Here is a 23,094-nt window from a genome sequence, read left to right on the forward strand (position 1 = left end):
ACGGCCGCTCCCCGGTGTGCAGGCGACGGTGCACCTTCAACTCCCGCAACGACTTGAAGCCCTTGCCGCAGTCGCTGCAGGTGAAGGGGCGCTCACTGGTGTGGGTGTGCCGGTGCTGCAGCAGGTTGTTGTTGCGGGTGAAGCCCTTGCCGCAGTCGCTGCAGGTGTACGGCCGCTCCCCAGTGTGCAGGCGCTGGTGCACCTTCAACTGTGGCATTGACTTGAAGTCATGTGGTCCTCCTCCGAAGCTCAGCCCGCTCACCGAGCAGATTTGGGGGGGGGGGGGGCTCATTGGCACCCTGGCCGCCCTCAGTGGCCGCTCACGTCCCTGTCTCTCCGTCCACAGCAACGGCTCCTAAACCCTGCAGGAGGGGAACACAGAGGGTCAACAAGCTGGCAAACAGGACATTACTAACACGTGAATTGGGGGCGTTTAGGGTGGAGGAAACGGTTATATATTTCTGGGCGCCACAGTGTAGCGAACATGAGGAAAAACTTTTTCAGTCAGAGTTGTGAATCTGTGGAATTCTCTGCCTCTGAAGGCAGTGGAGGCCAATTCTCCGGATGCTTTCAAGAGAGAGTTAGATAGAGCTCTTAAAGATAGCGGAGTCGGGATATTGGGAGAGGGCAGGAACGGGGTACTGATTGTGAATGATCAGCCATGATCACATTGAAAGGTGGTGCTGCCTCGAAGGGCCAAATGGCCTCCACCTGCAAAATTGTTCAATTGTCCCTAATGTGCGTGGGATGGTGCTCGTGTACGGGGTGGTCGCTGGTTGGAGTGGACTCCGTGGGCCGATAGAGCTGTTTCTGCGCGGCATCTCTAAACAAAACTACAGCAGGTTCTAGACCCAAAACATCACCCATTCCTTTTCTCCGCAAATGCTGCCTGCCCTGCTGAGTTACCCCAGCACTTGGTGTCTATCTTCAATACAGATGCTGCCTGACCCTTCTCCCCCCACCCCATGAGGCGGGACCGGTTCTCCCTGAGGAGGGAAGGGGGTGGACGATGGAAGCGTGAGGGGGGGTGAGTGGAGGTGGGGAATGAGGGAGGGATGAGTGGGGGAGGGGTGAGTGGGGGGGTGAGTGGTGATTGGGGAGATGAGTGGGGGAGGGGGTGAGTGGGGTCATGAGGGGGGTGAGTGCGGGGAATGGGAGGGGGAATGGGGGTGAGTGAGGGGGAGGGGGTGAGTGAGTGTGGGGGAGATGGGTGAGTGGGGGGAAGTGGGTGGAATGGGGGTGCGTGGGTGGGAATGAGGGGGTGAGGTGAGGGGGGAATGGGGGTGAGTGGGGAGGGAATGGGGGTGAGTGGGGTGGGGGAGCGCACCGACCTGGGGCGCCGAGCATCCGGGAACCGGGCGCCCGTACCATCTAGGACGGGGGACGTGTCCCCTGATTGGCCGGACGGCACGTGGCAACCGTTGCCAGGGCGGAATGGGCTCCACTGATTGGCCGGACACAGGGAGGGGGCTGTACCTGCCCCTTTGTGACGTCAGCGACTTGATTCGTTCCCATTGGCCCCTGGCGATGCCCGTCAGTGGGGGCGGGACCTGGTCGCCGGTCACGTGAGCAGGGACGAAAGATCGACCACTCGACTGAAAACCGTAGTCGGGCATGGCTAAATCTCAGCGCCATTTTAGTAGGCAGATTTTTCTGTGTGCTAGACCGGGCAGTGTTCATAACTCTGCGATTTCTTTGTATACAAAATGTTTGCAAACAATTATTTTTGTTTAACTTCTTGGATAAGTTGATAGTTGACATTTATAACTATTTCTTGAAGAGTTGTCCAATCTTTAAACTTTGGATGTTACAATACAATATATCTTTATTGTCATTGTACAGGGGTACAACGAGATTGGGAATGCGCCTCCCATACGATGCAATAATTTAATTAGCTAGTCAGTATTAATTTAAACAACCCAATGAAACAAATTGTAATAAATGTAATAATTGTAAAACAGAATAAAGTGCAAGTAGATCTGTGCCGGATCACTGTGCGATGTGACCATCCGGCTCAGCAGGACCGGTTCATAGCAGCTATGGCCCTGGGGATGAAGCTGTTCCTGAGTCTGGAGGTGCGGGCGTAGAAGGCCTTGTATCGTCTGCCCGATGGTAGCAGTTCGAACAGACTGTTGCAGGGGTGTGAGGAGTCTTTGTGCATGCTGGTGGCTTTTCTGAGGCACCGTGTGTTGTAGATGCCCTCCAAGGCTGGTAGCTGCATTCCGATGGTCCTCTGAGCTCTGTAGACTACCTGCTGAAGAGCTTTCCTCTCTGCCTCCGTGCAGCTGAGATACCACACAGGGATGCCATGCGTTAGGATGCTCTATGGTGCAGCGGTAGAAGGTCGTCAGCAGCTGTTGGGGTAGACCAGACTTCTTCAGTGTTCTTAGGTGGAACATTCATTGCTGTGCCTTCTTGACCAGTGCAGCAGTGTTATTGGACCATGTTAGGTCCTCCGAAATGTGAGTGCCCAGAAACTTGAAGCTGGACACTCTCTCCACACTGTCCCCGTTGATAAAGATCGGGGCGTATTCCCCGTTGTTTGACCTACGGAAGTTGATGATCAGCTCCTTGGTCTTGGTGGTATTTAGGGACAGGTTGTTATCAGAGCACCAGTCCACCAGGTTCTGCACCTCCGCTCTGTATTTTGTTTCATCACCGTTGGTGATCAGCCCGATCACCGTTGTGTCATCTGCAAACTTGACAATGGTGTTGGTGTCAAATGCAGGAACTGATTGAATATTTGCACTAGAGATCCACTCTGTATCTGGCCAATTGATCATATTTAATTAACTTTATTCACAAAATGCTGGATTAAATCAGCAGGTCAGGCAGCATTTAGCTTTCTCTAATTAATTGTAATTTCACCTCCATGAGCTGTATCTCTTGTTTTATTTTTAAATGTCATGGAAGCAGAGATTAGGCATTTGCAAACAATAGAACTCTACTGTATCCACAATATAATTGAAAATACATTTAGCTTAATACTTAGAGCCAAGAAAATTTCAATGGGTAAATTGATTAGTTAAAAACCCTTGACAGCTACTAAAATGACCAATGCTGCCTGATGTGGTACAGAAGCATGAATCAAATTCAAATAGACACAGTTTTGGAGTAAATCACCAGGTCAGGCAGCATCACTGGAGAAAAAGGATGGGTGATGTTTCAGGTTGGGCCCCTTCTTCAGACAAGGGGGGGAGGTGAAGAGCTGGTATAATCAGGACCTCAGCTTTTCGTTGGTTAGCTCATATGCAAAACAGTGCAACCCTGTATATCTCGCACACAAAATGATGTAAATCTTACCATGAATGAGAAATAAAAAGTGTTAAGTTCATTTATGAATTATGTAAAATTGAAGGGGGTTGGTGCAATATACTGCTTACCCACAAATGTCCTGTGATGAGATATTCACATTTGAAAAATCCATAAATCACAAAGAAAACAAAAGGTGACTGTCTTATTTGACCAACATATCGGTTGAATTTAAATATGAAATTTTTACAGGTTGTAGGGTAGTGGGTAAGGATCGTGTTAATGCATGTAACTCATTTTTCACAAAAGTGAGGGTTAGCACTATATTGCATCGACCCCTCAATTATATGTTAAATTCAAAACTAAACTATGGTAGTAATGTACATTATTCATGTCAAAAGCTAGCACCTCTGTATCAGTGTGGGTATGTATGCATTACATTTTATTACGCTAATATAGAATGAAAAGAATGAAAAAATATCTTGACGTGTTCATAGTTATTTTATTCACAATATTAGGATTTCTGGAAATAAGTTTGATGTCACTGATTGTGAATGTTTATGGGGGTAGCCTCTAATGAAATGTATGAGAACAGTAATCATGATAGGGAGAACCATGTGCTGAGAAGTATGCGCATGACTGATTTTATATATATATATATATATAGAGAGAGAGAGAGATCGAAAGAAAAAGGTTGCTAAACAAATAATTGGAGGAAATCACAAGAAATAAACTAGAGATCTATATATGTGTGTTTATATATATATATATATACATGCAGACACATAAACTATAAAGGTCGCATCGCCTTAATAGTTTATGTATATCATATGAGAAATAAGATGAAGAGAGAAATAGAGTGTTGCTTTAAATCAAAGTTGCTTCTGATCCATGAGAAGGAACTTTGAGATCTATTTATCTCTATCTTGCCTCTCACATCAACACACACACACACACACATATTCATGTATCATATATATATAATAGGTTACATTTATGCAGAGGTGTGTGTTTGAGCAACTCAGCAGGACAGGCTGCATCTCCGGAGAGAAGGAATGGTTGACGTTTCTGGTCAAGCCGGAAGATGGTCTTGACCCGAAACATTACCCATTCCTTGCAGCATTTTGTGTCTACCTAAACAGCGCCTATCCACAGCACGATGTGCCAGCAGGCTGGAGAAGCGGGCAAAGACCTTGCCACACAGTGGGCAGGTGAAGGGGCACTCGCTGGTGTGGACCCGCTGGTGCTCCAGCAGGTGGTCCAGGCGGGCGAAGCCCTTACCACAGGATGGGCATGCGGGTGAAACCCTTGCCACACTCGGCACGCACAAAAGGTCTCTCCCCGGTGTGTGTCCGCTGGTGCTCCCATAGCACCCGTGCGCTTTAGATTTTAGTAATACAGCGCGGAAACAGACCTACAAACCTGCACATCTTTGGAGTGTGGGAGGAAACTGGAGCACCTGGAGAAAACCCACGCAGGCCACGGGGAGAACGTGCAGCAACTCTACCCCTGCGCCACTGGGTGTTTAAGAGGCTTTTAGACAGGCACATGGATATACAGGGAATGGAGGGATATGGATCATGCTTGAAGCTCTTGAAACGTGGGAAGAGCCGCTCGCCGGCGTGGGCCCACTGGTGCTGCCGCAGCCCCCGCGAGCTGTCAAACGCCTCACCGCAGTACTAGCAGTCATAGGGCTGGCCATTGGTTTTTTACACGCTGGTGAGACAGGGCGTGGGACGCCACGGCGAAGCGCTCGCCACTCACCGGGCTGGGGATGGATGGTCGTCGACGTGCACCCGCTGGTGCCTCAGCAGCTGGGAGGAGCTGGTGTAGCCCTTGCCACACTGGGCGCAGGTGAAGGGGCGCTCGCCGGCGTGCACCCACTGGTGCCTCAGCAGGTTGGAGGAGTGGGTGAAGCCCTTGCCGCACTGGGTGCAGGTGAATGGGCGCTCGCCAGTGTGAATGCGCTGGTGCTCCAGCAGGCTGTTGGAGTGGGTGAAGCCCTTGCCGCAGTCGTTGCAAGTGTACGGCCGCTCCCCGGTGTGCAGGCGCCGGTGCACCTTTAACTCTGGCATCGACTTGAAGCCCTTGCTGCAGTCGGAGCAGGTGAAGGGCCGCTCACCGCTGTGCACCCGCTGGTGTGCCCACAGCCCCGACGACGATGAAAAGCTTTTGCCGCAGTTGGAGCAGCCAAAGGGCTTCTCGCCAGTGTGCGCTCGCCGGTGCTGATATAGCCCCGACATCTGGGCAAAGCTCTTGCCGCAAGTGGAGCAGGTGAAGGGCTTCTCGCCCGTGTGCGCCCGTCGGTGGATCTTTAGGCCCCGCGCCATCTTGAAGGTCTTGCTGCAGTCAGAGCAGGTAAAGGGCCTCTCACTGCTATGCACCTGCCTGTGCTGCATCAGCCCCGATGATCGGGCAAAGCTCTTGCCGCAGGTGGAGCAGGTGAACGGCTTTTGGCCCGTGTGCACCCGCCGGTGCATCTTCAGCTCCTGCGCCGTTTTGAAGGTCTTGCGGCAGTCGGCGCAGTCGAAGGGGCGTTCTCCCGTGTGCACCCGCCGGTGGGTCTCCAGCAGGCCCGGCTGATGCCAGGCCCTGCCACACAGGTCGCACTCATAACGCTTCTCCTTGTTGTGCTCCATCATGTGGTCCTCCACCGAAGCTCAGCCCGCACACCGAGTAGATGGGAGGGGGGGTGGGGCGCTCAACGGTACCCTGGCCGACCTCAATGGCCGCTCACGTCCCCGTCTCTCCGTCCACAGTAAAGGCTCCTAAACACTGCAGGAGGGGAAACACAGAGGGTCAACAAGCTGGCAAACAGGACAGCACTAACACGTGAACACCACTAATGCTTGAAGGGGGTGAGGGAGTGGGGAGGAAGGGTCTGGGGGGTGAGTGAGTGCAGAGGGGGCGAGGATGCGTGATGGGGGGAAGGCCGCAACGTCATGGGGGCTCTAAGCATCCGGGCACCGCGCCTTGCCTCCTGCCCGCACGTGACAGGGCGGCTGGCTGGCGGCCTCGACGCAGTGCACGAATGTTCGGCGCCTCCAGGTCGGTGCAGCCCCCCGACACTTGCCCTCTCACCCCCCCCCGCTTCTCCCCCTTCCCCTCACTTCCACCGCCCTCATCCCCTTTCGTCACTGCCCCCGCGCTTTGCCACCTCACTCCCCCCTTCACCCCCACCCTCCCATCCCCCCTTCACCACCACCCTCCCATCCCCCTTCCACTGCTCCGACTGCGGCCAGAGCTTTTTGAATTTGCTGGAATTTAGAAGATTGAGGGGGGATCTTATAGAAACTTACAAAATTCTTAAGGGGTTGGACAGGCTAGATGCAGGAAGATTGTTCCCGATGTTGGGGAAGTCCAGAACAAGGGGTCACAGTTTAAGGATAAGGGGGAAATCTTTTAGGACCGAGATGAGAAAGTTTTTTTTCACACAGAGTGGTGAATCTGTGGAATTCTCTGCCACAGAAGGTAGTTGAGGCCAGTTTTCATTGGCTATATTTAAGAGGGAGTTAGATGTGGCCCTTGTGGCAAAGGGATCGGGGGTATGGAGAGAAGGCAGGTACAGGATACTGAGTTGGATGATCAGCCATGATCATATTGAATGGCGGTGCAGGCTCGAAGGGCCGAATATTTTATGTTTCTATGAATTCGTCGGGGTTGAGGCTTCAAGTTGAAAGTGCACTGGCACCTACACACCGGCGAGCGCCCCTTCCCCAGCGCCCATTGCGGCGAGGCCTTCACCCGCTCCTCCAACCTGCTGAACCACCAGCGCCCCCGTTGCTAGGGCGGGATGGGCGGCTGCGATTGGCGCTGTCTGTCCGGGGGGCGGGGCTGCGGCTTGACCTATAGGACGCGCTCATCAGCGCCGGGGGGAGGTCATGGTCCTTTGTGACGTCGGAGGCGGGCCCTTCTCCCATTGGCCGATGGCGCTGCCAGTCAGTGAGGAGGAGGCGGGACCTGGAGGCGGGACGGGACGGGGCCTCCGCTCGCTCGGCGCCGGGAGCTCAGGTGGGGAACGGCCGTCGCCGTCGCTGCTCGGCCCCGCGTCCTTTCCCTCACCCCCTCCTCCCTTCCCGAGGGCGATCCTGCGGCCGCCGACCCGAAGAGCCGGAGTCCGTGGCGTGCGGGCGCGGGTATGAGGTCTGGGCGCCCTCTGGTCCTCCGATTACAGCGCCCTCTGGCGTCCGGAAGTCGCGACGCGCCGTCTTTGCTCCTCTGTCTGCATGTAGGAAAGATTCTTGCTGAGATTGAAAATAAAAGGCTCTGGAAGTGATCTCGGCTCCGTCTCACTTTAAGATTAAGCATCGTGGTCCAAAAAATCATCCAGCCCCTCCACCCACCCACCCACACCTCACACTCTGTAACAAGCTAAAAGTTTGCATCAGCAGGGATAAGCAATTGAATTAGTTTGAAAATAGGTGCAGGAGGAGGCCATTTGGCCCTTCAAGCCAGCACCGCCACTCATTGTGATCATGGCTGATCATCGACAATCAGTAACCCGTGCCTGCCTTCTCCCCATGTCCCTTGATTCCACTAGCCCCTAGAGCTCCATCTAACTCTCTTTTAAATTCATCCAGTGAATTGGCCTCCACTGCCCTCTGTGGCAGAGAATCCCACACATTCACAACTCTCTGGGTGAAAAAGTTTCTTCTCACCTCAGTTTTATTCTTAGACTGTGGGCCCTGGTTCTGGACTCCCCCAACAATGGGAACATTTTTCCTGCATCTCGCTTGTTCAATCCTTTCATAATTTTATACGTCTCTATAAGATCCCCTCTCATCCTTCTAAACTCGAGTGAATAAAAGCCCAGTCTTTCCAATCTTTCCTCATCCGACAGTCCTGCCATCCCGGGGATTATCAGTTTTCATCATAGAAGCCTGAAATGGCTTCAAATAGTGAGGATCAGTGAGGAATAGCCTGAAACAAAATGTGACATTGTTTGTTGTCAAAAAAGTATGTTGTGCAGTGTGTAATAATTGCTCTTTTTCTTCTGCAACATTGGTGACAGCTACATTATTAAAAAGGTGACAGAGTTTGCTAGGATTTGACCACAATTCAATCAATGGGTCTTATTTTGCAGTACAAAACATCAGTCTCTTCATAAAGGCAAGAGTGGGCATGTTGCGATAGAAACTCCTCAGAGGAAAGACCCTTGTAGGACAGCAAACATTTCGTAATCTAATCAAATCCATTAAACAAAATGCAACAGCAGCCAAACGATATTCCCAACTGCAGGAACTATCTTCGAAGTAGTGGGGAGGTGTCCGACTGCCCCACGGCTACAGATATGCATGGAGACAAGAATAATTTCTCATCATTTCTGGATTTGGCTGGCATTTTTTCTTTCATTATTGATAGCACATCATGAATTCTGAACAATTCCAAAGAACACAGTGAGGTCAGGAAAAACTTGCTTTATTTGTTACCAGACCAAATGGACCCTTTGGGCCCATTCCTCGTAGAGGGGGAACAGGGAAGGGGAAGGGTGTGACTGAGTGAGCCCTGGACCCAAAGCCTCTCCTGTATTGGTGTAGCACCCTCAATACCCCCCCCACTCAATCCCCCTTATCCCCCCGCTGACCCACTCCATCCCCCTACCTCACCACCATTTGCCCCTCCCCTGCCCCCACTCCCCCAGCCCTGCCTCCACCCCCATTCCCCCTCCCCACCCCTATTCTCCCCTCCCCCCCACCTCCCCCCACCACTACTCTCCCGCCAATCTTCCCTCCTCCCCACCCTCACTCTGCCCTCTTCCCCACCCCCTCTCTCCCACCCATTACCCCCACTCTCCCCTCGTCCCCACCCCCACTCTCTCCTGTCCCCCCCCACCCCCACTCTCTTCCCCCCACCACCACTCTCCCTCGACCCCTTCCCCCGCAGCCCCACTCTCCCCCCCCACCCCCACTCTCCCCTACCCCCACCTTCCCCTCCACCCACTCGGCCCCCACGCTCACTCCCCTCCGTGGACCTGTTGGCGGCGAAAGCCACTTACCAGTGCCCATGCGTTCAGCGCTGACTGCCGGCGTGCGAGTCACCGCCGGGCGAGAGGCAAGGGGGACACATACACACAAACAAACAGAAAGTTTTAGTAATATATATATAGATAGATAGATGTAAGGCACAAATACGTCAAGACTTTCTTTTAAAAAAAACATTTAAAAATGCCTTCAAGTTTTGCGACCAGTTGCAGCCAGCTGGTACTGCGAGCAGTCGGCTGTGGGCAGCTTGGTCCACTTTTTGCACTTTCATGTGGGTATAGCATGAATGAGAAGATGCCGGTACTGTTGATTGTCTGCTCCTCGACAGGGCCAAGGAGGGCTGAGTTCTACCGGCACTTTGGAGGGAAATGGACAGGCGACGTGTTGGGTCGGGACCCTTCTTTGGACTGATGGAGTTGGGGGAGAAAGCTGGAACAAAGAGATGGGGTTGGAACAGACTCCATGACTTGATTAGGAGATTGGGGGGGGTCTTCTTAATTTGGAGAATTCAATGTTCATGTCATTGGGCTGTGAGCTATGAGGTGATGTTCCTCCAGTTTGTGTGTCACCTCACTCTGGCAATGGAGGAGGCCCAGGACAGAAAGATCAGTGTGGGAGTGGGAAGGGCAGTTAAAATAGTTGGTAACCGGGAGATCCAGCAGGCCTTGGCGCACCGAGCGCAAGCCTAGTCTAGGTACAAGGAACTGCACGCCTAGTCTCGGTACAAGGAACAGCAGATGCTGGTTTACAAAGACACGTTCTCCTGGAGTAACTTGCACCTCTGGAGAGCATGGACAGGCATCATTCTAGGTCAGGACCCTTCTTCAGACTGCTTGGTGTGGGGGGTGGAGGAAGTTGAGATGGAGAGGTGGGAGTGGTAGCCTAAGATTCCCTTCCCTCCACCGAGGCGGCCTGACCCACTGAGTTCCTCCACCGCTTTAGAGGGAATGGACAGATGGCGTTTTGAGTCAGGACCCTTCTTCAGACTGATCAGAGAGGGTGGGAGGAGGAAGCTGGAAAAGAGAGATGGGGGCTGGACAAAGCCTGGCAAGTGATCAGCGAACACAAAATGCTGGACTAACTCAGCGGGACAGGCAGCATCTCTGGAGAGAAGGAATGGGTGACGTTTCAGGTTGAGACCCTTCTTCAGAAGTGAAAGGTGGATATAGGTGAGGGAGACACAAGAAACTGCAGATGCTGGAATCTTGCAGAGAACACAATTTAGTTAGATGCACAGAATCTCTTGCACTCTTCCCCCAGAGTCGGGGAATCGAGGACCAGAGGGCACACATTCAAGGTGAAGGGGAAAAGATTTAATAGGAATCTGAGGAGTAACTTTTCCGCGCAAAGGGTGGGTGTTGTATGGAAGGGGAGGTAGTTGAAGCTGGGACTATACCAACGTTTAACAGTTATAGACAGGTACATGGATAGGACAAGTTTGGAGGGATATGGACCAAACGCGGGCAGGTGGGACTAGTATAGCTGGGACATGTTGGCCGGTGTGGGCAAGTTGGGCCGATGGGCCTGTTTCCATACTATATCACTCTATGACTAACACGAAGTGCTGCAGTAACTCAGCGGGTCCGGCAGCATCTCTGGAGAACATGGATAAGTGACGTTTCAGAGTGCTGGAGTAACTCGGTGGTTCAGGCAGCATCTGTGGAGAACGTGGATAGGTGACATTTCAGGTCGGGGCTCTTCTTCAGAAACCAAGCAGATAAAAGGGTGTGAGATAAGGAGAGAGGAATGTATATGTGCAGCTTTAAGAGACATTGGTCAGGTAGCATTTGAAGTATTGCACACAGTTCTAGTCATTCCATTACAGGACTGATGTGGAGGCTTTGGGGAAGGTGCAGAGAGGGTTTACCAGAATTGTTTAAAAACAAGGAACTGCAAATGCTGGTTTACAAAAAAGGACACAAATTGCTGAAGTAACTCAGCGGGACAGGCAGCAATTCTGGAGAGAAGAAAAGGGTGACGTTTTGGGTCGAGATAGAAGAGGGTCTAAACCCGAAATGTTGCCCATTCCGTCCAGCATTTTGTGTATACCCAAACACCTATCCAACGGTGCGGTGAGCCAGCAGGCTGGAGGAGCGGGCAAAGGCCTTGCCACAGAGCGGGCAGGTGAAAGGGAGCTCGCCAGTGTGGATCCGCCGGTGCTCCAACAGGGGGTCTAGGCGGGTGAAGCCTTTACCACAGGATGGGCAGGGGAAGGGAGGCTTGCCAGTGTGGGTACGCCACAGGCTGGACATGCGGGTGAAACCCTTGCCACACTCGGCGCACACAAAGGGTCTCTCTCTGGTGTGTATCCGCTGGTGCTCCCACAGCCCCCGTGCACTCTTGAAACACTTGCCGCGGTGGGAAGAGCCGCTCGCCGGTGCTGCCGCAGCCCCCGCGAGCTGTCAAACGCCTCACCTCAGTACTGGCGGTCGTAGGGCTGGCCACTGGTGTGCACGTGCTGGTGCGACAGGGCGTGGGAGGCCACGGCAAAGCGCTCGCCACTCACCGGGCTGGGGATGGGACGGTCGCCGGCGTGCACCCGCTGGTGCTGCAGCAGCTTGGAGGAGCGGCTGTAGCCCTTTCCGCACTGGGCACAGGTGAAGGGGCGCTCGCCGGTGTGGATGCGCTGGTGCTCCAGCAGGCTGTAGGAGCGGATGAAGCTCTTGCCGCAGTCGCTGCAGGTGTACGGCCGCTCCCCGGTGTGCAGGCGCTGGTGCACCTTCAGGTCCGATGACCTCTTGAAGCCCTTGCCGCAGTCGGAGCAAGTGAAGGGGCGCTCGCCGGCGTGCAACCGCTCGTGCACCAGCAGCTTGGTGGAGCTGGTGAAGTCCTTGCCGCACTGGGGGCAGATGTAGGGCCGCTCGCCAGTGTGGTTGTGCTGGTGCTCCAGCAGGCTGTAGGAGCGGGTGAAGCCCTTGCCACACTGAGCGCAGGTGAAGGGGCGCTCGCCGGTGTGGGTGTGCCGGTGCTCCAGCAGCTGGTAGGAGTGGGAGAAGCCCTTGCCGCAGTCGCTGCAGGTGTACGGCCGCTCCCCGGTGTGCATGCGCCGGTGCACCTTCAGGTCCGGCGACGACTTGAAGCCCTTGCCGCAGTCAGAGCAGGTGAAGGGCCGCTCACTACTGTGCACCCGCCGGTGCGCCCACAGTCCCGACGACTGGGTGAAGCTCCTACCGCAGGTGGGGCAGGTGAACGGCTTCTCGCCCGTGTGCAATCGCCGGTGGATCTTCAGCTCCTGCGCCGTCTTGAAGGTCTTGGTGCAGTCGGAGCAGTCGAAGGGGCGTTCTCCCGTGTGCGTCCGCCGGTGAATGTCCAGCTGGCACGGCTGCTGCCAGGCCTTGCCACACACGTCACACTCAAAACGCTTCACCTTGTTGGGCCCCATCATGTGGTCTTCCACCGAAGCTCAGCCCGCACAATGAGCAGATGGGAGGGGACTCACTGGCACCCTGGCCGCCCTCAATGGCCGCTCACGTCCCCGTCTCTCCGTCCTGCAGGAGGAGAACACAGAGGGTCAACAAGCTGGCAAACAGGACATTACTAACACGTGAACATCACTAGTGTTTGAATGGGGGGGGGGGGGGGGCGAAAGTGGGAGGGGAGGTGGGGAGGTGAGGGGATGTGTGAGGGGTGGAAGGCCGCACCGACCTGGGGGCGCCAAGCATCCGGGCACCGCGCCTCCCACTTGCACGTGGCAGGCGGACGTGCCTTCCCCACTTCCCCCCCTTCTCATCACCTCTCCCCTCCATTCCCCCCTCCCTTCTCCCCCTCCCCTCAGCCCCTCTAGCCATTACCTGCACCGACGGCGTCAAAAGGCTTCAAGTCGTAGGACTGCGGCAAATCAAATTTCTCATATGTTGCAAAGTATGATTTTGATTATGATTATGCCATTTGGCCCTTCGAGCCATTCAATATAATCATGGCTGATCATCCAGAATGAGTACCCCGTTCCTGCTTTCTCCCCATGTCCCTTGATTCCGTTAGCCCTAAGAGCTAAATCTAACTCTTTTGAAATCGGCCTCCACTGCCTTCTGTGGCAGAGAATTCTACAGATTCACAATTCTCTGGGTGAAAACGTTTTTCCTCATCTCAGTCCTAAATGGCATTTAAACTGTGACCCCTGGTTCTGGACTCCCCCAATATCAGGAATTTTTTTTCCTGGATCTACCCTGTCTAATCCTTTCATAATTTTACATGTTTTTATGAGGTCCCCCTCATCCTTCTAAATTCCAGCGAATTCAAGCCCAGTCGACCAATTCTTTCATCATATGTCAAATCCGCCATCCCGGAAATTAACCTGGTGAACCTATGCTGCACTCCCTCAATAGCAAGAATGATCTTTCTCGAATTAGGAGACCAAAATTGCACACAATATTCCGACGTGAGGAGGGCTCTGATGGTGTGAACATGAGGAAAGCTGTAGGCCCAGATGGTATATCTGGGCAAGTACTAAAGGCTTGTGCTACTCAGCTTGCTCCAGTGCTCACCACAATATTCAACCTCTCCTTGGCCAAGTCCGTGGTTCCTGCATGCTTCAAAAGATCCATTATCGTACCAGTGCCAAAGAATGTTGAAAGGCTGGAGCGATTGGGCTTGTATACACTGGAATTTAGAAGGATGAGGGGGGATCTTATTGAAACATATAAGATAATTAGGGGATTGGACACATTAGAGGCAGGAAACATGTTCCCAATGTTGGGGGAGTCCAGAACAAGGGGCCACAGTTTAAGAATAAGGGGTAGGCCATTTAGAACGGAGATGAGGAAGAACTTTTTCAGTCAGAGAGTGGTGAAGGTGTGGAATTCTCTGCCTCAGAAGGCAGTGGAGGCCAGTTCGTTGGATGCTTTCAAGAGAGAGCTGGATAGAGCTCTTAAGGATAGCGGAGTGAGGGGGTATGGGGAGAAGGCAGGAACGGGGTACTGATTGAGAGTGATCAGCCATGATCGCATTGAATGGCGGTGCTGGCTCGAAGGGCTGAATGGCCTACTCCTGCACCTATTGTCTATTGTCTATAATGCCTCTCCAGCTTGTTTGAATGACTACCGACCGGTGGCCCTCACCTCGGTGGTCATGAAATGCTTCGAGAGGCTGATCAAGAACCACATCTGTGCCTTCCTCCCTCGCAATATGGACCCGCTGCAGTTCGCATACCGTCCGAACAGATCCACGGATGATGCGGTCTCCCAGGTTCTGCACACCGCTCTCTCTCATCTTGACAGCCAGAAGGGGGGCTATGTGAGGATGTTGTTCATTGATTTTAGTTCAGCTTTCAATACAATAGTCCCCACCAGACTTGCTGAGAAGCTGCTGAAACTGGGGCTTAACTGTGTGCCTGGGTCCTGGACTTTCTCACCGCCAGGCCCCAAGTGGTCAAGATGGGGAGACATACATCTAACCCCCTCACCCTGAATCCCCCCAGAGTTGCGTCCTTAGCCCCCTACTGTACTCCCTATACACACATGACTGTGTGGCCAGGTTCAGCTCAAACTCCATCATCAAGTTTGCTGATGACACTGTGGTGGTGGGCCTGATCTCCGATAACGATGAGAAGGCCTACTGGGAGGAGGTGGCTGATCTGGCACTCTGGTGTCAGGACAGCAGCCTCCTCTTGAATGTCACTAAAACTAAGGAGCTAATTGTGGACTTTAGAAGGGTTCAACATCGGAGGACGTATACGCCACCGGAGATAATTGGGATTACCGTGGATAGGGTGAGCAGCTTTAAATACCTGGGAGTCCACATCATAGAGGATCTGACATGGACAACACACATTGCCGCACTGGTGAGTAAGGCAAGGCAGCGCCTTTACCACCTCAGACAGCTGAGGAAATTCCGAGTCTCTCTGAGGATCCTTCAGTCTTTCTACTCTGGGGCTGTAGAAAGCATCTTGTCCGGCAACATCTCAATCTGGTTTGGGAACAGCTCTGCCCAGGACAGGAAGGCTCTGCGGAGAGTAGTGCGTTCGGCTATGGGAACTACACTCACTCCCCTGCAGGACCTATACATCAGGAGGTGCAGATCCAGAGCCAGCAACATTATGGGGGATCCCTACCACCCCAGCAACTGACTGTTCCAGCTGCTACGGTCAGGCAAACGCCTCCGCTGTCACGCTGTGAAAACAGAGAGGATGAGACGGAGTTTCTTCCCACAGGCCATCAGGACTGTCAACTCTTATATCACCAGGGAGTAATTTACAGTATTAATTTATTTTTTTGTGTTGTGTTTAAAAAAAATAATTCTATTCTGTTTTGTAGCTTTAGCACAATCCGCAGGCATTGCCACTTTCATTTCACTGCACATCTTGTATGTGTATGTGACAAATAAAGTAGACTTGCAGTCTCATCAGGGCCCTGTACAACTGCAGTAGGACCTCCTTGCTCCTCAACCTAAATCCTCTCGCAATGAAGGCCAACATGCCATGAGCTTTCTTCAATGCCCGCTGTACCTGCATGCTTAACTTGAATGACTGATGTACAAACACACCCAGATCTCACTGCACCTCCCCTTCTCCTAATATTGGCTCATTACCGTTCCGTGATCCGAGATAGGGTGTCAGGGGTTTTGGGGACAAGGCAGGAGAATGGGGTTAGGAGGGAGAGATAGATCGTCCATGATTGAATGGCGGAGTAGACTTGATGGGCCGAATGGCCTAATTCTGTTCCTGTCACTTCTGACCTTGTACAGGGAGAAGCCTTGTCTCCGCGCTGGTGTCACACAAATGTTGCCCTCAGCGTAATTCCCTTTTATCCCGTATCCGTACACTGCGGACGGATCGATTGTAATCGTGTGTTGCCTTTCTGCTGACTGGTTAGCACACGACAAAAAAAGCTTTTCCCTGCACCTCGGAACACGCGACAATAAACTAAACTCAACCCTCCCGCCGCCAGGGGGCGCTGCGGCCGGCTGACCAGAGACGCTGCACCGCGACTTCCCGCGCCAAGGGGCGCTGCGTTGGGAGGACCAGAGGGCGCCCAGACCTCCCTCCCTCCGTCATTCACTCACATCCCACCCCTCGGGTGGCCGGCCGCAGGAACGCCCTCGGGAAGGGAAGACGGGGTGGGGAAAGGACGCGGGGACGAGCGGCGGCGGCTGTTCCCCACCTGAGCTCTCGGCGCTGAGCGAGCGGAGGCCTCGTCCCGTCGTCGGCGGCGGCGGCGACTCACCGGCCCACCTCACGTGAGCTTCCCCACCGGCGCAGGTGAGCGCGTCCTATAGGTCGAGCCGCAGCCCCGCCTCTCGGACAGACAGCGCCCTCCGCGAATCGCAGCCGCCCATCCCGCCCTAGCAACGGTTGTCATGGCGCGGGCGCTCCCGCCCCAGCAGCGGGAGCTCGGCGCGGTGCCCGGATGCTCGGCGCCCCCAAGTCGGTGTGGCCCCGCCCCCCCCTCACATCGCCTCCTCACTCCCCCAGACCCCTCACCCCCTGAAGGAACCGCCCTTGTCCTGTATTAGGCCCGGACGCTGACGGATAAAAACCCTGCAGATGCTGGTTAAACCTGCGCCCACCTGTTCCGGACAGGGCCGGCCCAAAGGCCCGGGCGCCGCCTAACGGAGGTTGCGTAGCAACGCGGCCCCGGCCCGGGCGGCCGCCATTGGTGGGAGCGGGAGCACGTGGAGCGCAAGGCGGTGACGTCACCTTGTCCCGTATTTGGGAGTGAGGAAGTTGGCAACCCTACCCCCTCCCCTGCACCCACCCCCTCCATCCCTCACCACCACACCCCTCACCCCTCGCTACCCCTCACCCCCCCTACCCCTCACCCCCTACCCTTCACCCCCCTACCCCTCACCCCCTACCCCACACCCCCCTACCCCTCACCCCCCCGCTACCACTCTCCCCTCCACTCACCCCCCTCACACCCCTCATCCTTCTCACCCCCACACTCCTCACCCCCCCCCACCACTCACCCCCACCCATCATCCCTCCCCCATCCCCACTCCCTTCAAGCACTAGTGATGTTCGTGTGTCAGTAATGTCCTGTTTGCCAGCTTGTTGACCCTCTGTTTTCCCCTCCAGGGTTTAGGACAGAGAGACGGGGACGTGAGCGGCCTTTGAGGGCGGCCAGGGTGCCGGTGAGCCCCCCACCCATCTGCTCGGTGTGCGGGCTGAGCTTCGGTGGACGACCGCATGACAGGGCACAAAAAGGAAAAGCGTTATGTGTGTGACGTGTGTGGCAAGGCCTGGCAGCACCCAAGCCAGCTGAGGACCCATCGGCGGGCACACACGGGAGAAAGCCCCTTTGACTGCTCGGAGTGCGGCAAGAGCTTCACCCGCTACGGCAACCTGCTGCGGCACTACCACGTGCACTCCAGCGAGAAGCCCTTCACCTGCTCCAACTGCGGCAAGAGCTTTGCCCGGTCGTCGGGGCTACAGTGGCATCAGTGGGTGCACAGCAGTGAGCGGCCCTTCACCTGCTCCGACTGCGGCAAAGGCTTCAAGTCGTCGCCGGACCTGTTAATGCACCGTCGCCTACACACCGGAGTGCGGCCGTACACCTGCAGCGACTGCGGCAAGGGCTTCACCTGCTCCAACAGCCTGCTGAAGCACCAGCGCATCCACATTGGGAAGCGCCCCTTCACCTGCGCCCAGTGCGGCAAGAGCTACACCCGCTCCAACAACCTGCTGGAGCACCAGCGCACCCACACCGGCGAGCGCCCCTTCACCTGCACCCAGTGCGGCAAGGGCTTCACCCAGTCCTCCAGCCTGCTGAGGCACCAGCGTACCCACACCGGGGAGCGCCCCTTCACCTGCGCCCAGTGCGGCAAGGGCTTCACCCGCTCCAACAACCTGCTGAGGCACCAGCTGGTGCATGCCGGCAATTGCCCCTTCCCCAGCCCAGTGAGTGACGGGGCTGAACAAGGAGAAGCGTTATGAGTGCGACGTGTGTGGCAAGGCCTGGCTGAGGCTGTGCCTGCTGGAGACCCACCGGCCTACACACACGGGAGAACGCCACTTCGGCTGCTCCACATAACATAACATAACATAACAAAACTTTATTGTCATTCGGCACAACACCGAACGAAATTTCAGCAGTCACAGAAAAGAACACAGGACACACGACCCCAACACAAACATCCATCACAGTGACTCCAAACACCCCCTCACTGTGATGGAGGCAACAAAACTTCAAAACTTCCCCTCTCCTCCCCCCGCACCCACGGACAGACAGCTCGACCCCTACCGAGGCAACCGACACGCACAGCCCCCGCAAGGGGATGGAAGGCCCCGCGGCCAAGCCGCCCCGGGCACCGAAACGTCCCGCGGCCGCACCGGGCGATGTTAAGTCCAGCGGCCGAGCCGCACCGGGCACCGAAACGTCCCGCGGCCGAGCCGCACCGGCACCTTCACCGGACCCTCTGACACCCTCCCCCTCCCCACACCGCACTCCCGCTCTCCCCTCCCCACTCTCTCTCTCCCCCCCCCTCTCTCCCCCAACCCCACTCTCTACCCATAGACCGCAGAGTGACCGATGATACAATCCGCAAAACAAGCATATCTCTGGCAAGGTAAGAGATTTAAAGAACCTTTCCCCAACCCCACCCCCCACATAAAACAAACCAGAGAACATAAACACAAACTTTTTAAAACACACTAAAAATAACAAAAATTTGTAGCGGGTGAGCGCCGCCGTTTGCAGGTGCTGCTCCCTCCCTCTCACTCCCTCTCTCCCAGAGCCAGCGAGATCTGCGCCACTGCTCCACTCTCTTCCCCGGTCCCTTCTCCCTCTAATGCAGCAAAATAAGAACAAACACAGGTGCAGTTGATGTCAGAAGCCCTGCATCCCCGGGGTGAGCGGCGGCGGCGAGCAGGGAAGTTTCATGTGTTTTGTTCTTATTTTGTTGCGTTAGAGACGGGGTGGTGCAGATCTCGCTGGTGCTGGGAGAGAGAGAGAGAGAGAGTGGAGAGAGCAGCCCCCGCAAGTGGCGGTGCTCCTTCACCGAACCCTCTGACACCCTCCCCCACCCCGCGCTCCCGTTCACCCGCTGCTCCCTCTACCTCGACTCTCTCTCTCTCCCCCCCAGGTTGAGTGGTGGCGAGGAGGGAGGGTTACTTCAGCATTTTGTGTCCTTTTTTGTAAACCAGCATCTGCAGTTCCTTGTTTTTAAACCATTCTGGAAACCCTCTCTGCAACTTCCCCAGAGCCTCCACATCAATCCTGCAATGGGGTGACCAGAACTGTGTGCAATACTCCAAATGCTACCTGACCAATGTCCCTTAAAGCTGCACGTGTACATTCCTCTTTCCTTATCTCACACCCTTTTGGTGCTTGTTTTCTCTCGCCTCTGTCACTCACTCCACCCAACTGCCGATCACCGCCTCATCTGGTAACATAATGTCAGTCTGAAGAAGGGTCCCGACCCGAAATGTCACTTACACACAGCATGTTCTTCACTCATGCTGCCTGACCCACCGAGTTACTCCAGCACTCTGTGAAACGTCATCTATCCATGCTCTCCACAGATGCTGCCTGACCCGCTGAGTTACTCCAGCACTCTGTGAAACGTCACCTATCCATGTTCTCCACAGATGCTGCCTGACCCGCCGAGTTACTCCAGCACATGTCCCAGCTACACCAGTCCCACCTGCCCGCATTTGGTCCATATCCCTTCAAACTTGTCCTATCCATGTACCTGTCTATAACTGTTTCTTAAACGTTAAAAGGATAGTTCCAGCCTCAACAAACGCCCCTGGCAGCTCGTTCCATACATCCCCAACCCTTTGTGTGATAAAGTTACCCCTCACATCTGTGGAGGGAAGGGAATCTAAGGCGACCTCTCCCACCTCTCCTTCCCAACTTTCTCAACGCCCCCACACCAAGTAGTCTGAAGAAGGGTCCTGACCTAGAATGTTGCCTGTCCATGCTCTCCAGAGGTGCAAGTTGCTCCAGGAGATGTGTCTCTTTGTAAACCAGCATCTGCTGTTCCTTGTACCTAGACTAGGCGTGCATTTCACCCGACACTTGCGCTCGGTCCGCCAAGGCCTGCTGGATCTCCCCGTTGGCAACCATTTTAACTGCCCTTTCCACTCATCACACACTGATCTTTCTGTCCTGGGCCTCCTCCATTGCCAGAGTGAGGTGACACGTAAACTGGAGGAACAGCACCTCATAGCTCACAGCCCAATGACATGAATATTGAATTCTCCAAATTAAGGAGCCCCCCCCCCCCCAAACACCACAGCTTTCTCCCCCGACTCCATCAGTCCAAAGAAGGGTCCCGACCCGACACGTCGCCTGTCCATTCCCCTCCAAAGTGCCGGTAGAACTCAGCAGGTCAGCCATCCGTGGTGGGAACCGGGCAGAGAAGTGTTCCTAATATCAGCCCTCCTCGGCCCTGTCGAGGAGCAGACAATCAACAGTATCAGCGTCTTCTCATTCATACTGTACCCAAGTGAAAATGCAAAATGTGGGCCAAGCTGCCCACAGCCGACTGCTCACAGTGCCAGCTGGATGCGACTGGCCCCAAAACTCAAAGGCATTTTAAAGTGTTTTTTTTATAGAAAGTCTTGACGCATTTGTGCCTTACATAACAAATAAAGCAAGTTTCTCCTGACCTCACTGTTTTCTTTGGAATTCTTCAGAATTCATGTTGTGCTATCAATAATGAAAGAAAATGCCAGCCATCTCCAGAAATAATGAAGAATGATTCTCGCCTCCATGCATAAATGTAGCCGTAGGGCAGTTGGACACCTCCCCACTACTTCAAAGATAGTTCCTACAGTTGGGAATATTGTTTGGCCGCTGCCGTATTTTAATTTGTTTAATGGAATGAATGAATACGTTTTTTGGCCAAGTATGTACACATAGGATTGTGCCTTGGTGCTCCGCTCGCAAGTAACAATACGAACATACAGTAAACCATTAAGAACAAAGCATAAAACATTAAAACATTAAGAATACAACATTACGGTTTAAACGTGTGAGTGAAATCAACCAGAGCAAAAAGAGACTATGTAGATTGTGTAGAGCTACTACTCGCGGAAAAAAAGCTGTTTTTATGTCTGGCTGTGGCTGCTTTGACAGTCCGGAGTCGCCTTCCAGAGGGATGTGCTTCAAAGAGTTCATGGCCAGGGTGAGAGGGGTCAAAGATGATCTTTCCCGCTCGCTTCCTGGCCCTTGCAGTGTACAGTTCATCAATGGGGGGAAGGTTGCAGCCAACAACCTTCTCAGCTGATCGAACGATTTGTTGCAGCCTCCGGATGTCGTGCTTGGTGCTTGAGCCAAACCAGGCCACGATGGAAAAGGTGAGGACGGACTCGACGATGGCAGTATAGAATTGAACCATCATTGCCTGTGGCAGATTGTGTTTCCTCAGCTGCTGGGTCTACAACATTGCCGACTTAACAAAATTAGCCTACTTATTAACTTCAGCACGTCAGATGAATACTGAAACTGACGCCTAGAATGAAAATAGGTGCAGGAGGAGCCCAGAGAGTTGTGAATTTGTGGAATTCTCTGCCACAGAGGGCAGTGGAGGCCAATTTACATGGATTTATGGAAGGCAAATCATGCCTGACAAATCTTATAGAATTTTTCGAGGATGTAACTAGTAGAGTGGATAAGGGAGAACCAGTCGATGTGTTATATCTGGACTTTCAGAAGGCCTTCGACAAGGTCCCACATAGGAGATTGGGGTACAAACTTAAAGCACACGGTATTGGGGGTTCAGTGTTGAGGTGGATAGAGAATTGGTTGGCGGACAGGAAGCAAAGAGTAGGAATAAACGGGTCCTTTTCGGAATGGCAGGCAGTGACTAGTGGGGTACCGCAAGGCTCAGTGCTGGGACCCCAGTTATTTACAGTGTATATTAATGATTTGGACGAGGGAATTGAATGCAACATCTCTAAGTTTGCGGATGACACGAAGCTGGGTGGCAGTGTTAGCTGCGAGGAGGATGCTAGGAGGCTGCAGAGTGACTTGGATAGATTAGGCGAGTGGGCAAATGCATGGCAGATGCAATATAATGTGGATAAATGTGAGGTTATCCACTTTGGTGGCAAGAACAGGAAAGCAGAGTATTACCTGAATGGTGACCGATTGGGAGAAGGAAAGATGCAACGTGACTTGGGTGTCATGGTGCACCAGTCATTGAAAGCAAGCGTGCAGGTGCAGCAGGCAGTGAAGAAAGCGAATGGTATGTTGGCATTCATAGCAAGAGGATTTGAGTTTATGAGCAGGGAGGTTCTGCTGCAGTTGTACAGGGCCTTGGTGAGACCGCACCTGGAGTATTGTGTGCAGTTTTGGTCTCCTAACCTGAGGAAAGACGTTCTTGCCTTAGAGGGAGTACAGAGAAGGTTCACCAGATTAATCCCTGGGATGGCGGGACTTGCATATGAGGAAAGACTGGATAGACTGGGCTTGTACTCACTGGAATTTAGAAGACAGGGGGGATCTTATAGAAACATAAAATTCTTAAGGGGTTGGAGAGGTTAGATGCGGGAAGATTGTTCCCGATGTTGGGGGAGTCCAGAACCAGGGGTCACAGCTTAAGGATAAGGGGGAAGTCTTTGAGGACCGAGTTGAGAAAACATTTCTTCACACAGAGAGTGGTGAGTCTGTGGAATTCTCTGCCACAGAAGGTAGTTGAGGCCAGTTCATTGGCTATATTTAAGAGGGAGTTAGATGTGGCCCTTTTTGCTAAAGGGATCGGGGGTATGGAGAGAAGGCAGGTACAGGCTACTGAGCTGGATGATCAGCCATGATCATATTGAATGGCGGTGCAGGCTCGAAGGGCCAAATGGCCTACTCCTACACCTATTTTCTATGTTTCTATCAGCCATGATCATATTGAATGGCGGTGCAGGCTCGAAGGCCTGAATGGCCTACTCCTGCACCTATTTTCTATGTTTCTATGAATTTAAAAGAGA

At 53.7% G+C, this 23,094-nt stretch overlaps 2 protein-coding genes across 3 annotated transcripts; one reads left to right on the forward strand and one right to left on the reverse strand.

Moving 5' to 3' along the window:
• Positions 1-227: 227 nt before the first annotated feature.
• Positions 228-16,433, reverse strand: LOC144601053 (uncharacterized). The gene is made up of 5 exons (XM_078412986.1): positions 16,331-16,433; positions 11,773-12,721; positions 11,300-11,545; positions 5,017-5,885; positions 228-362 (listed from the first exon to the last, which is right to left on the reverse strand). The coding sequence occupies exons 2-5, from the start codon at positions 12,616-12,618 to the stop codon at positions 356-358; spliced, it is 1,968 nt and encodes a 655-aa protein (XP_078269112.1). The 5' UTR covers positions 12,619-12,721; positions 16,331-16,433; the 3' UTR covers positions 228-355.
• On the forward strand, positions 16,240-20,757 carry LOC144601029 (uncharacterized). 2 transcript variants are annotated; one of them, XM_078412957.1, is made up of 2 exons: positions 16,240-16,428; positions 17,245-20,757. In XM_078412957.1, the coding sequence occupies exon 2, from the start codon at positions 17,356-17,358 to the stop codon at positions 18,100-18,102; it is 747 nt and encodes a 248-aa protein (XP_078269083.1). In that variant the 5' UTR covers positions 16,240-16,428; positions 17,245-17,355; the 3' UTR covers positions 18,103-20,757. The 2 variants fall into 2 exon arrangements, with proteins under 2 accessions (XP_078269083.1, XP_078269084.1); XM_078412958.1 differs by lacking the exon at positions 16,240-16,428 and adding an exon at positions 16,642-16,884.
• Positions 20,758-23,094: the final 2,337 nt, after the last annotated feature.

The sequence above is a fragment of the Rhinoraja longicauda genome, chromosome 16 (genome assembly GCF_053455715.1).
Source record: "Rhinoraja longicauda isolate Sanriku21f chromosome 16, sRhiLon1.1, whole genome shotgun sequence".
NCBI lineage: Eukaryota > Metazoa > Chordata > Chondrichthyes > Rajiformes > Arhynchobatidae > Rhinoraja > Rhinoraja longicauda.